The sequence below is a fragment of the Athene cunicularia genome (genome assembly GCF_003259725.1).
Source record: "Athene cunicularia isolate RWA chromosome 2 unlocalized genomic scaffold, athCun1 chr2_part1, whole genome shotgun sequence".
In the NCBI taxonomy this organism is placed as follows: Eukaryota; Metazoa; Chordata; class Aves; order Strigiformes; family Strigidae; genus Athene; species Athene cunicularia.
Window position 1 is genome coordinate 111,343,029 of NW_020799095.1, and position 14,658 is coordinate 111,357,686.

The 14,658-nt window shown below is 37.3% G+C and overlaps 1 protein-coding gene across 1 annotated transcript in view; it reads right to left on the minus strand.

Moving 5' to 3' along the window:
* Nucleotides 1–543: 543 nt before the first annotated feature.
* OPRK1 (opioid receptor kappa 1) overlaps nucleotides 544–14,658 on the minus strand; it is a 21,129-nt gene continuing 7,014 nt past the window's right edge. The window contains exons 3-4 of the mRNA XM_026842370.1: nucleotides 6,784–7,136; nucleotides 544–2,100 (exon numbers count right to left, since the gene is read on the minus strand). Coding sequence (XP_026698171.1) covers nucleotides 1,568–2,100; nucleotides 6,784–7,136 — 886 coding nt within the window. The 3' untranslated portion in view covers nucleotides 544–1,567. The remainder of the gene's footprint in view (nucleotides 2,101–6,783; nucleotides 7,137–14,658) is intronic.

Sequence of the window (14,658 nt, forward strand, 5' to 3'; positions counted from 1 at the left end):
AATATTTCACATACCTGTCCATATTATCAATAAAGGATGTGTAAGTTCTGCAGGGGGCTGAATCTCTACAGCATTTCCACAGGAAATGTACTGCCAGGCTCCAGAGTAAATCTCATGATTTACACTGGTGTGCATAAAGAATTTTTGGTCCAGTATGACCCAACCAGACTGTATTTCTGAGAAAATTTGCCATACAATGAAGGAACCCACCTTATTCATGATTTTTTTATAAAGAACAAAGTTACCAGGATGACATCTGGTGACCAGATCTGTTCCCAGTGAAGATAATGAGAGCATTCCTCCAAGCTTCAGCAACAGCAGAAGTGGGGGTGGTAACATGTAAGAATTAGGAAGGCAAAAGACTACAGACTGAAAGTTAGCCTAAATTTTACCATAAACTTACCTTCAGCAAGCCAGTAACCTGTGTAGCTGTGCCTTGGCATCTCCATCTTCATGGGAAAACAGAGAAATTTACTGAAATCATAGGACTCTATCAAAGAAAATGCATCATCAATAAAATGGGAACTTTTCCAATCAAGTGTCATCCAGTATATTTCATCTTCATTTCCTTTGTATCAACCCAGTTACTCCATGTGCTAATCACTAGTTTCTAATTCATCAAATATTTATTTTAGTCTGATTACAAATCGTTCAGGAAAACAAGTACAGCACTACTTTTGTCTGTTTGTCCCCTTTACTGAAAATGGAATGCAATCATTTCCCCCATGTAATGAATGTGGCATGGGTTTTTATCAGTTTTGTAACAAGTGAAGTATTTGAAGTTTTCTAGCCTCTTGTTCAAAACACACTCTGAAAATGAATATTATTCACAATCAATATAAATATACAATCACCTTGGGAAATCACACAGAGAAAACATTACACACAGATGATTAAACACGTGCTAAAAATATACTAACAATTCTCCTTAAATCCCAATACTTTTAAATGCCAATATGCTTTACCATACACAGACACAATAAAATCACTTTGGTGTGTAGGCAGATCATGCTTAAATTGGATTTCCACAGCACAGACAAATGTTACAGATACATTAATTGAGGACGATATTGATTATAGCTCTGGCATTGTTCTGCAGAAATCTAAACACTCTTCACTGTAAAAGAGTATGATAAATCAAGTTGTCAAACTACATACTTCAGAAGCAAACACTGCTGGGGCAAAAGTTCCTGGCGTAACTCAGTGTTATGACCCAACATTGCTTAATATAACTTTACGTAAAGAGAAAAGCCAGAACCTTCCTCATCCAGAATCAACTGGTACAACACTATCTCCTGCCTCCCCAGAAAGGTGCCTGCTCAAGTACAGCAAAAATGGTGCCAAAACCTGACCACCAGCCAGGTCCTTTTCATTTGAGCTTATTTCAGGAGGTTCTTATTTGTTGATAATAAACTTGCTTTAGTTCAAACTGCTAGGATTTCTGAAATATTCCAGAAACGTCTGTCTGGGTGAGTCTAGTTCAAACTGCAGTGGTAATCTGTGTCAGTCCTAGGTCATTGGACTCTTCTCTCTCTTGAGGACAGTAAGATGACATTTCCACGACTAGTCATACAGGTTTGTTTGTCCCATCTGCTTCCCTCATATAAGCTGGGTCTTGCACAGTGTTTCTGACTCTGCTGGTGCTCTGCCTGTCCATCCTCATCTTAAAGGGGAAGCAGAAGTCCTTGAAACACCTCTTGAAGTTTTCATCCAAAAAAGCATAAAGGATTGGATTGAGGCTGCTGTTGGTGTAACCCAAAGCAATACAGAAGTAATAGCTGGATATAGCAGCAGTACTGTGGGACACATCCCCTAACGCTTCAACCAGCACAAAAATGTGAATAGGAGTCCAACAGATAATGAAAACTGCCACAACCACAAGAACCAGCCTGGTGATGCGGCGCAGGTTTCGATCTTTTTCTCGAGAACCTGAGAGAAGCCGTACGCTTTTAAGACGCAGGATCATCAAGGTATAGCAAACAATTATAATAAGAACTGGAATAACAAATGCAAAGACAAAGACACAGATTTTCATGAAGATGTCCCACCACACGTAATCTCTGTCTGGAAATTGCAAGGAGCATTCAGTGCTTGCAGTATCTAGGAGTGAAAGAAGCGAGAAGAATAAAATTGTTTTGTTATTAGATATTCTAAACAATGTAGTTATCATAGCATAAACTAGGAAAAGTGATTATCATGTAATGTGATCCTAATAAATGTAGTTATCATTATATTACTCCAAGGACAGCTTTCAATTACCCTGAAACTGCTTTCATGCAGCTGTCTCTAGAAATTACTTAGAGAGATCAGGGCTTTTCAAAATGCAAAATATTGCATAAAATTTGTTTCCCATGGGAGGATCTAAAAATGCAGAGCACAAAAATAAAAATTTGTAAAGATGTTTGCATTTGAATCGTACTGAGATTTAAAGCCAGAATGAGTACTATGCTCAATGGAGTAGAAATCTCATAATTATTATCAAACTACGTATGTTTTTGTCTGTGGGTGAAGACAGATTTTTGGTATCATAAATGGGGGAAGCTGAATGAGGTTTTGATTTTGCCAATAATTGTGTAATAATCTTTTCCCACGTGCCTTCTTCAGCGCAAATGGAATACACGTAAATGCTTGCATTCAGAAAAACTTATTTCCTGGTAACAGCTTATTTTCAGTTAAATAGAAGCAAATAAAATATGTGTGTGTGCAGAGTCAAATGGAAGCTGCTCTTTTTGCAGATCATGTCATTGAAAATTCAGCCTGCGCAGAGGCTGCAGGATCTGGGCCACTGACACCAGCCCACTCTCTTTCTGGTTGCCCATGCCAAGATTCAGAGTCACAGGCTGTTACTTGATTTTATGTCTGAGAAATATTCCCTCTGACAGGAGGCTGCTGAGGAATGAAATATAAGAGATTTCATTTGCTGACCTCATTGCAGTCTTCCAGCATATAAACCATATGAAAAAACAAGAAACAAGTTAAATGGCACCGCAAGACAAGGGGTAAATTTACAACTACTATCAGCAGTTAAACTCTACTGAAGGCAAGTCAAGGTAACACAGGGATTTTTCACTCTGAATTGTAGCTTAGATTTTATCCTCTTGAGCACTGCATTATTCTTTGATTTTTTTTTTCAATTCCCTACTGAAATTTCCATTCCTCTATAAATTCTTATGAACAGGTTTTTATTGAATCAGATCTAAAGGTGGAACGATTCAGTAGAGTCTTGCACATCACTTTTTCATATCTGTCTCCAGCCGAACTAGTCAGAAAACCATCAAGCCATATTTCTCAGCTATCAAAATGCTTTACAAATCAAGCTGATATTGTAGAGAATTTGTATTGAAAAGCAACTGGGGGGGAAGTTATCATTATGGTATCATACAGACATTTCCGTGATTAGAAAGATGTTACTGGGCGATACTGAATACTAAAACATTCAAATAAAGGAAGTTGAACTCAAGGCTAAATATTTTGAAGTTTTAATTTAAACAATATAACAACTCATGGTTGATTCTGAAAACTGAAAAGTGAAAAAACATATCTTTCAAGCCTGATGGAGGATGCTAAACTGACAGCACAAGTATGACTTAACAGGGTCTGGACACTCAGTCAAATTTTCCAAAACATTTGTGACCTAGGTTTTCAGAAGTGTAGTGGCTTTTACTTAATTTTATTCTAGAAATGACAACAATCATCTTCAAAGAAGTTTTCACATTGATTATTACTGTTATTTGTAGTAGATCATGGCCTAGCAGCAACAATAAAGTCAGGATGCAGCTATAATACCTAGACTAGTAAAGCTGCATCCAGATGTGCAGTTCTGGATAAAAGTGAGGTGTGATCAGGGTGACTGCTCCAGACCACATCCATCTACTCACTGAAACCCCCTCCCAGAGGAAACTGCCTCTCTAGATCTAGTGACATAATTTCATATGTTTATCAAAATAATTAGGTCATGTTTGTTACATTTTAATATAATTTGTAGCTGGAAATGGTATTTTAGAATTCCAAATAATCAAATACAAATTTAATTATTGTCTTATGTCTTGTTTCAGTTTACTTGCTATGGAAAATCTTATTCTGAATTCATTGTTATTCATGTGTTTCACTTAATATATGTAATGCCATGAATTTTATGGAACACATTTACATATTCCCAGTTTAGAGCTGATTAACATCAACAAAGGTCCTTGTCATAATGCACAGTATCACGACAATTTTCAGGAACTCTGGAGGAGAATAAAATCCAATTTATGTTTTATTCTTGTTGCCTGAAAAGATGCAGAACTAAGTACGATGTCACAAACTGAGTACTTAAAATTTCATACTGACCTTTTCCACTCCAAAAGCCAAATAATCCAAAGACATTGATATATTTAATGTATTTTAAAATACCACATTCTGTATGGTATTTTATTGTAAATATATTTTTAAATGTGTTTGACAAGCTACCATTTAAGATTAATATTAATCTTGACATAGGAAGTATACTTCTGTTAGATACATTATTAATTATGTCACCTTCAGGCATCCATACTCCTCTGTACTCAAATGGAGCCTTCATACTATTACTGGGAATACTAACAGCACCTCTATTTTTTTTTTTAATGAACAATTCTTTATTCTCTGTACTCAAATGGAGCCTTCATACTATTATTTGGAATACTAATAGTACCTCTAATTTATTTCTTTTTAAGTGGACAATTCTTCATCAAGAAAGGCTCCATTAAGGCCAGACAGTGAATATTTACACAGATGTAAAATTTATTCTGCAGGGAAAATGTATGCAGAAGGACACCACTGAGAGAAATACTGTACTGTGAAAAACCAAAAGGACTAACTAAGCATGAGGTGGGAACTTTAAATATAATCACTTTCCATTTGATGTTCAGTTGTTGTTTAAATCTGACTCCAGCAGAGGCCCTGTAGCACATAAACAACAACTATTTGGAACAACATCACAGTTTCAGTCCTGAGCTCCAGCTGTCAGGCAAAGGGAGGATCCTTGCTTTTCCCCTTCAGCATTTATCAGCACAATTCATGAACAGACCAGACAAGATAATTGGCAGTAAATGTTCAAGAGACACCTTAGATCAGACAAGCAGAGCTGAACAGTAGGGTCTGACAAGCATTTGCCAATAATTTCTAACCTCGTCTGGCCTAGCTGAGCTGTAGGCTTTGTTTCAGGAGAAAAAAAAAAAGGCTGCCTGACATGTGGCATGGAAAAGGCATTTAATCATTGCTGGCCTCAGAGCAGCCCCTTGATCTAAATGTGACACTTACATGAATGACAGGAATATTCTGCTAGTTAAGCATGCTCCAACAAAACACCTGACTGAGCTAATGTCCCATGGCTTTCAAGATCTCATACATAGTGAGGCAATCATTCTTCCCAAATGAAGATGCCTGGAAGTTAATGTTCCTGAGCTAGACATTGTTTTATAGAGGCTGTCAATCTTTACTGGGGAGAAGAGTTACAGCACTGAAAACCAGGACACTTGACGCCCCGAATAGCTGAGATTCCAGAGGACTCTCCTATCACCTACCCACAAGGAGACCAACAGCAAGAACAAAATCTATACATCTTCAGCCAAATCAATCAGCCTTTGAGCAACTGTTACTGAAATGTTTTGCTTGCATTGATCTATGTCAAACAGTTCAACTCACAGCATTTATTGTCTCTGCCAGATAAAAGTGTCCTTATGTAATAGTTCACCATTTCTCTTGAGAGGAGTGAAATCCTTCTAATAGAAAAGGTTGTTAATTCAGGAAATTAGTAATTTTTTTTTTCAAAAGACTACTTGTATCTCAAACAAGACTACCACCAAATGCATATGCATGTCTTGTATTTTATTGAGCCATCCACTTACAGGGTGGCCTCAACCCCAGGAGCCTGTTAGAGGCCTCGAGCCTAGAGGCCTCCCGCAGCACAGTCATGCCTGTGGGTATGAAGTACATGTGTGTAAGATGCTTCTCCCCTTTCCTTCTCAAGGACGATTTCAAAATAAGATTAATCCCATAGCAGCAATGAGGTAATGAATCACCAGTTACAGGGGCTAAATCCAGAGTCCTCTGTGTATTCTAAATTTCTAGCAGAGCCTAGAGGTAGTCTGTGTACAGATCTCTTGTAGCTGCTTCCTTGCCATGGTCTGTATTCCCAGTTTCTCTGCTAATCCTTATTCTCAGTTTTTCCACATTTCCATATACATCCCTGTCCCTTTTTAAACAAGAATTTGAGATACTGTTATATATAATTTACCTTTATTTTCCTCCAGCTATTGACTTCCTTTCTTCACCATGCCTTCAAGTTCTGTGAAATGACTGTTGATAATAAACTCCCAAGTCTTAATACTAATGATAGTTTTCATATTAGTTCTAATGACAAGTAACCTAGTTTCTGCTCTCGGTACTTCATCACAATTACTCTCACAACACCTACAAAAAGCACCTTAAGCCCACATTTCATGTTTCATCCTAAACTGATCTTTGATGTGTCCACTGTGATCAAATTCCTGTTTATTTTCCCCTGCTATCTGCTAATATTTTTTGATGGTCTCATTCTAGCACAGACAATGCTTCAAAGTTCATTTTGTTCTTTTAATTGGCCAGGACATCTAAGCTTAAATGATTTATATGTCTTCCTGTAATGTTCCACATTTCAAAATGTCAGAAATTTAGACATACTCTCTGAAGAAAGAATCAAACAGGTTTAATCAATATTCAAAGCTACATTTTATGTAATTGGAGAAACAAAACCACTGAATTTTAAATGCTCACACTCACCTTCCCTGACTTTGGTACCTCCAAGAACTATTGCAGATATACCAACAGATGAGGACAATAGCCAGATACAGATGTTGATTATCTTCGCCTTGAGAGGCGTACGGAAGTCCAGAGCCTTCACAGGGTGACATACGGCAATGTATCGATCAACACTCATCATGGTCAACGTGAATATGCTGGTAAACATGTTATAATAGTCAATTGAAATAACTATTTTACACAGCACATCACCAAAGGGCCAAGAGTTCATCAGGTACTCAGTGCTTTGGAACGGCATAGTTGTGGTAACCAGCGCATCTGCCATAGCCAGATTGAAAATGTAGATGTTGGTTGCTGTCTTCATCTTTGTGTACCTGAAGAACAAAAAAAGTAAGGCTTTATTATTTCAAAATATGATTATGCCCATTCAGATATGTAAGTTTATCAGACAGGCCTTGCCATAGTTGTGTTTTTTTCTGTTGTTTCTGATTTATGACAGAGGTGCACACAAATGCAAGACACTTGAGATAAAAGTAAACACATTTGATTCAGTCTCTCAGCACCTGCATTTAGCAGATAGAACTATTCACCACAGGCAAAACCAGGTATATGAATACATTTAATCTAATTAGCCAAATGCTGGTTTCAATTCTATCTTCTCAAATCCTTCTGTGAGAAAATATCATTATTACATTTGCAAGTGATCAAAATTATTTGTGTTTCCTTTTCTTATAGCTGTCAGTGATTGCAATTAATATTTTTTCTGCATCCTTTAATTTCATCAAAATGAAACACTTGTTTTGTCCAGCTGGTAAGAACCTCATCTTACACAGAAGAATAGGATCTGGTTTTCTGAGGTAGCACCCTGCTTTGTTCTGCCATGATGACAGTTTTGGGGGGACAGCCTATGCCCCAGGATATGGAGGACTGCTTCCATCTCTGCTATGGACACAAAGGATGAAGAGCCTGTTAATCTAAGGATATACATAACTCTGCTTTCTGAAATGCTTCCCCCTATCTAGTTACTTTTGCTCATTGCTGTTAATCTATTATCAGATTCAGTGACAGATTTTCTTTCTCAGCCCCATGCTTTGAATGTGTGCCCAAACTAAAATGTATACATGTAACACACAGAGAAACACATCTAGTAAGATTTTGCTAAGTGTCATAATTTATAGTGGAAATACAAGATCTGATTTGTTCAGCTAATGAACATGTAGGGCAATGGGTCTATTTGACTTTAAAACTTTGATGCATAAAATAAAAAAACAATATTAAAAAATTTTGAGCAGCATTGACAAAATGTGCCTGACATGTAAAGTAGCTATTAATTAACATATGGGCAGAAATGTCATTTTATGACCAACATTAAATGTTAAAAATAGTATCAATTATTCTAAAACACTCTAATTATGAGTTACTGAGAAAATGAAACCAAATGCTGGTCTGAAGCATAAAAGAGAACTGCAGGGGGAAAAAAGTAAACCCTCCTCACCCAGATACCATGCCCAGGCTCACATCTTAAACAAACCCATAGCCAGTGAAGCATTAGAAACCTCTGAGCAAAGACAGAGAAAAGGAAGCAGCAACAAAATCTCTACACTGATGGCATGACCCCATGGTCTGCACTCCCTCTGCCCCAGTTTGAGCTTCTCCAAGATCAAAGGCAGAGTCATAGCTGGGCTTCTGCTCCCTCCGTGGTCAATCTCCTCAATAGGCTGTCCAGCAGAGGAGGCAGTTTGTCCTGTAAGCCACATTATAGCCTGTAAGGCACTGTTCAAACACAAATATGAGAGTATACAGCTATAAGAAACAAATATAAGGTATGTTAACAGACTAGGAACTTTCCTCCTAAATAAATAAATAAATAAATAAATAAATAAATAAATAAATAAAAGCAGTTCTAAGTACATCTCATCTGTAAGACAACAAAAACTCAACACTCGGACTTGTAAATTGTGCTAAAATAGACTATTTGCCATTAAATGTCTGGAAGGGAGTACTAGAGAGGTGATTTTACTTCTACAGACATCATTGATGATATTTGGAATTATCTTGTTCATATTGAAAAAAAAAAAAAAGACTATGAAAAGTTGGAAAGGCATTAAAAGAGTCACAAAAGTAAGTGAAAGGACTGGAGAAAATTCATACTGTGAGTAACTTAAAGAGCTCAGCACATTTAGTTTATAAAAAAGAATACCGAGAGGTGACTTGATTACAGTGTCTGAAGAACTCCACAGGGAGAAAATAGCAAGTACTGAAGAGCTCTTTCAGACTACAAAGAAAGGCATAACAAGGATAAATACGTAAAAGTAAAAGCCAGACAAACTCAGCTTAGACACAGTGATAGACTTTCCCTAACAGCTGAGGTGATTATTACTGCGAACAAATTACACAAGAAAGGAGTAATTTTTCCATCTTTTGATGTCTCCAAATCAATGTCTGCTGTTATGCGAAGAGTGTGCTTCAAATACAAGTTACTAGACTCAGTACAGGAATATTTAAATAAAATGCAGTGGCCTGTGATAAGAAGAGGTGAAGTAATAGTTCTTCTGAATCATTACTTCTGTAGATCTTTAAAAACTTCCCCAAGGGTTGGGATAGGGAAAATTTGCTTTCACATAAAGATGAATTAGTTTGACCTTTTTTCCGTAAAGAAAATTAGAAAAGTAGTGAAAAGTAACTAAGAGGATTTTATTGGCCTTGCAAAATCAAATATCTGACAGCCTTTATGTCTGGCATTTCCTGTTCCTTGAAACCTTAATTCATTTTGTGTGTGTGTGTGTGTGTGTGTGGCACTGTGACCATATATACCTTATTTTCCCAGTACCCCTTTCCCTTCTCCCCCCAGCCTTCCAGTGGCAGAATAGGAAAGACCCTCTGCAAAACAGAAATAATTTTTTTAGGTAAGTTCAAAATTCAATTTTTTGAAGCTTCAACATAACGCATGTTCTCTATATATGTACTGCTTATGTTATACATGTAAAGTGAGCAGTTTTGATTTTTCTGACTATGCGACACATGGACATATAAGAAAATTAATTTTCCTCACTACTACTGATCCAACAGGAAGGCTGTCTTGTCTTTCACAAGTAGTAAGAAATACAGAGTCATCCCAGCCTCAGCATTTACACAAATTCCAGTGTAACCAAATCAAAGCTGTATACAGGAGTAAAAATATAATAGGGAAAAGAAAAACCCACAGTGTGCCATTCTGCCCATAAAGCTCAGTGAGAGATTTGGCTCATTTCAGGGGCATGTGCACATAACAATCCCAGCCTTGATAACCTTACCTGGTGTGCACCTAGTGGTTCCCCAAGCTCACCAGCCTGCCAGTCCCATGACTAGCTGGCCTTGCCCCAAACCCACCTTAGTTCACAGATCCCAGACATCTCCCTGCACCACTCACTCTGAGCCAGAATAGGCGTCTGACCCCTTTTTCTGCCTTTGAACAAGAAGGCGGGACACCAGGCCAGTGTTAGGTTAATGGTCGGACTAGATGATCTTCAAGGTCTTTTCCAACCTAGATGATTCTGTGATTCTGTGATTTAATTAGTCTAATAGAACAGATAGGGGATCTCTGGCCATAATTACAGAATAGATGGCACAGTGGTAATTAGTGACAAACATTTTCTTAGTGTCTTTGAGATATAACTTTCAAAGAACATTAAAATATTTATAAATCATTGTTGTATGAACTGCTCATGGGAAATCCCATGTGTAAAAACAGTTTGTTAAATACTGGGATTTCATTACAAGGTGACAATTTTTCTAATACTACATATGAATGGAAGGTCCCTCTCTTAAATCAGGTGCTAGAATCTAATTTCAAGAGTCAGAAACACCTCTGATGACTTAAGCTGTTTGGTGGATCTTGAGATTGCTCATCAAGCTCTAAGCAGGCCTCAAGCCTCTGTAGACTTTAAATAAGTGGAAGATATATGGAAGCACTGCAGAAAAATAGTCAAGATGAAAAATAAAACTTTGGTTTGGATGTATTTTTTGATGGATATATGATGAAAGATTTTAAGCAAGTTTAAAATTATGTCTACTTACATGTCAAAAGTAAAATTCTCAAAACTATCACAATCTAGGCTAAGTTCACTTTCCAAAAGTGGAAAGTTCTTTGAGATTGACTTTAGACTGACCCTTAAAATATTCCCCCCATTTCTCAGTTGATTCCATTACCGTACTTTTCCTTCTGGAGTAGAATTTAATTTGCACATTTTTTTAAGACAGTATATGGGAAGAAATCACACCTCCAGCCTAAGCTTATCAATGAAATTGTGGTAACAGCAGAAAAGCATGCTATTAAGGAGTTGGTATGCTTTCAGAAAAAAAATCGAAATGCATTACTGAATCTGCTAGGAGAGCTCCTTAAAGTTATTATCTCAGGCAGAGGAAGGAAGTGTGATTCTAAAGTGCACCATAATATTAGTAAAGCTAATAAAAGCTGAGAAGGAGGCTCTGGTCGCCTTTTATTCATGTAACTGTAACAGGCTGAAATGTTCCCTGCAGTATGAAATAAGGGATGAGGAGGGGATCAAGACTAACAAATATACTACAACATTCTCCAGTAGCAGAGTGAAAGTACAGAAGCGTGAAATACAACGAGGTATAACAAACAAATATTTTTGGCAGATACCTGAGTCAGTGAATGAAAATGAAAGCTAAAACGCATCTAAATGAAAATTGCAAAAACACCTATCAGCAGGATGCAGGCTCTGTTCCACTAGTTTCCTCTGAATGAAGTATAAGATCAAGCAGCTGAAAAGCTTAGTCAGGAAAGCTCTAAATCTCAAGGATATATTCAGGGTACACTCAATATCATACTGCATCAGAACGAAGAAAAAATAAAAATAAAAATAAAAATAAAAATTAAAAAAAATAAAAATAAAAATAAAAATAAAAATAAAAATAAAAATAAAAATAAAAATAAAAATAAAAATAAAAATAAAAATAAAAATAAAAATAAAAATAAAAATAAAAATAAAAATAAAAATAATCCAGGACGATCTATTCCAAACACATATCATGTCAAAAGGATAGCTCAGCAATCTTTTGGATCTTCATAATTCAATATAAAAGGCTTATGCCAATATGAAACTAAGATTGAGGTCATTTAGACTGTAAGAATCAATATACTGCAGTTTCTATGTTCATATTGGGCTATACATTATTATCACATTTTGAATGACAGCCAGAATTTAGCAGCAGACAGGGCTGCAGAACACACTTTAAATAAAGGCAAATATTGTTACTGAACACATTTAAAGTTTGCCTGTCTTTAACATCAAAATTGTTAGGAGCCTACAAAAATTTGTACACACCACCTATAAAATAGTATCCCAAAGTGGAATTCTCTTTATTAATAAGCACCCGCAGGTACCTGTTTTTAAGAAGCTTAAAGAAGAAAAGCATAATCTAGTCTTTTATTCTCCACTCAGGGAGCATAATCTACCTGAATGTCAGAAAGTGTCGTTAAAATCCTTACAATTTACCATTACCATTACTCCTATGAACTAGCCTGAACAAGATCTTGCAGATTTAGATTAGACGTGGAAGCTTTTGTTCTTGAACTGAAGAATCAGCTTCTGAATTAGAGAAGTTCACATCTACATGAAGGTCAAAATGAAGAAAAATTCACACTACTTAACAAAATGAACTATTTTTCCTCCTTCTATTATAAAGACTTTGAGTATTTTTATGTGAGCTTAAGAGCCTCTTTTTTAATAAATATACTTAATGTAAAAACACCAATACTGCAAAACCTTCCATGACTTTGGTAGGGGAGTTCAGTGAAATGTCAGGGTGCTGTGATTTACTGTTTCTTAAATTGAAATAGTGAGAATGCAGAATTTCACAAAAACTGTCCTTTATCCAAAACCAGTATATCTAACATTACTAGAGAACCTAGACAATTAGCTTAGACTATGTAGGTAATTTTTTGACCTCTGTTGGTAAGCAAGATGAATCTAGACCTTGTCAAGCAGCTGACTCTGCCTCTTGAGAAACTTTATGCTGCTGCAGATGTTTTCCAGTGACCAGTCATGCTACGGGGAGTTCCCAGTGTGTCACACAGCCCATCCTAATTCTTCTTACTTGCCACATCTACACTGACCTGGTGAGTGCTGAGTCTCTGTCTTTGTTAACATCTACCTTTCCCATTGTTCTTATCTCTTGGAAGGATTCTTTTTTCATAAAGGACATGATCTCCCTTAGCAGAGCAAAGTGTTTCCTATGTGTTTCTGGAAGAGGGAATCAAGTAGGACAGAGATTGCTTGGCAAAAAGAACAAATTTCATTGTTCAAGGGGACAATGATAGCAGCTCCAGCAGATTTTCTAGTGTTTTACTTTCCTTCTTATTCTTTGGAGAGGCTCTGAACTCCACAGGTAGCTATGTATGCAGAAGCTGGTTGGAAGCAGCCAAATGTTATTGAACATATGCTTCCCCTAGAATGTTTCTGCAGAAGAAAAATAAAGAATTAATTTGGAAATCTCTCATCTCACACAGGGGTCTTGGGGTGTGGCTATCATTCTTGTTATCAAAACAAGGCACCTGGTCTCCATTTTGCCCCAGGGATGAATAATAACTGCCACTGCTGGGAGCGTTTAGTAGGACAACTGCACACTTGGATGTGCAGAGACCTGAATCTCTGGTCAGCACTCCTGTAATAAAGTTGAATGGGAGACAAGAGATCTCACTCTGTAATGAGTATGTGGTAAGGCAACAAATGCATATATCAGTAGCAAGCCAGCTCAGGGAAAGTCAATCGGTTCCTCTTAGGTGGCAGATGGAAGGCTTCCTCTGGGCTCTCCCCAACCATCTGTTTTCCTCACCTGCCTCAGAGAAGCCCACAGCACAGACCAACTGAACACACACATTCCCAAACGAGATGATTCAAGTAAAATGCAGGAAACTTTAAGACACAGTCAACTGAACAGCACAGCTGGTAGCTTCCATGGCAAAAATCTTCTCCTGCACAGTGTACTTTAACAAACCAATCATTCTGAAAGGCATGTCTAACAGTAAGTCCTGATGCTGTCCGTCAGCAGGTAAAAGAACTTTTCTGAGTCTGAACACTAAATGAACATTGTATAACCTGTCCTGCATGTTCCCATCTGTCACTACTCAAGGAGGCCCTTCCCAGTTTCGCTACGGTAGCCACAGTGGCTAGGCTACCTACAATGCAGTGGGAAGTGGATTTAGTTGTGTAGTTAGTCAGCAAATATAAACTCTTGTCTTCCAGGTGCAGTACAGCTGTTTGGGAACCCTAGATACTCACTTATAATGGACTGCTGAATTGCACTGACTTCTGGAGCAGAGATGAGCAGCCAGGCAGAGCACCATGTGTTTCATAGCTGGATTGGTATGAGGAATGGAGAAAACAGAAAGGTTTGCATACTTTCTTGCCATGTGCTACTGGAAGCTTATGCACTGAAGAAAATCATGTTAAGCTCTCATATTCATGCACAGAAGACAGAGGTTTCACTGTAAATAATGTCTCAACACTGAAAATAGCAAACTGCCTAGAATTAATTTTCACTTCCCTAGGCATCAGAAGGTGAATCTAATGAGAGTTGAACCCACTGGCTTCAGGAGAAATAAATGCTTCAAAGATGATACACAGGCTAGCATGCAAACTTCCCAATAGGACCATGGAAATGCTGTGCAACTTTATGTATTCTTTATTTACATCCTTTTCACATTTTGCAGAATGCCAGCATGGTCAGACACTCCTCTTCCGGTGTCCCTGTTCCATCTGTACTCACCTTGTCCCCACAGATAATTCAGTTCGTGCACTCATGCCTGTCTGTACACAAAATTACATTCATACTGCTATTTCCTTAGGCCTCTCAAATTCCACCAAAAAAAAAAAAAAAAAAAAAAAAAAT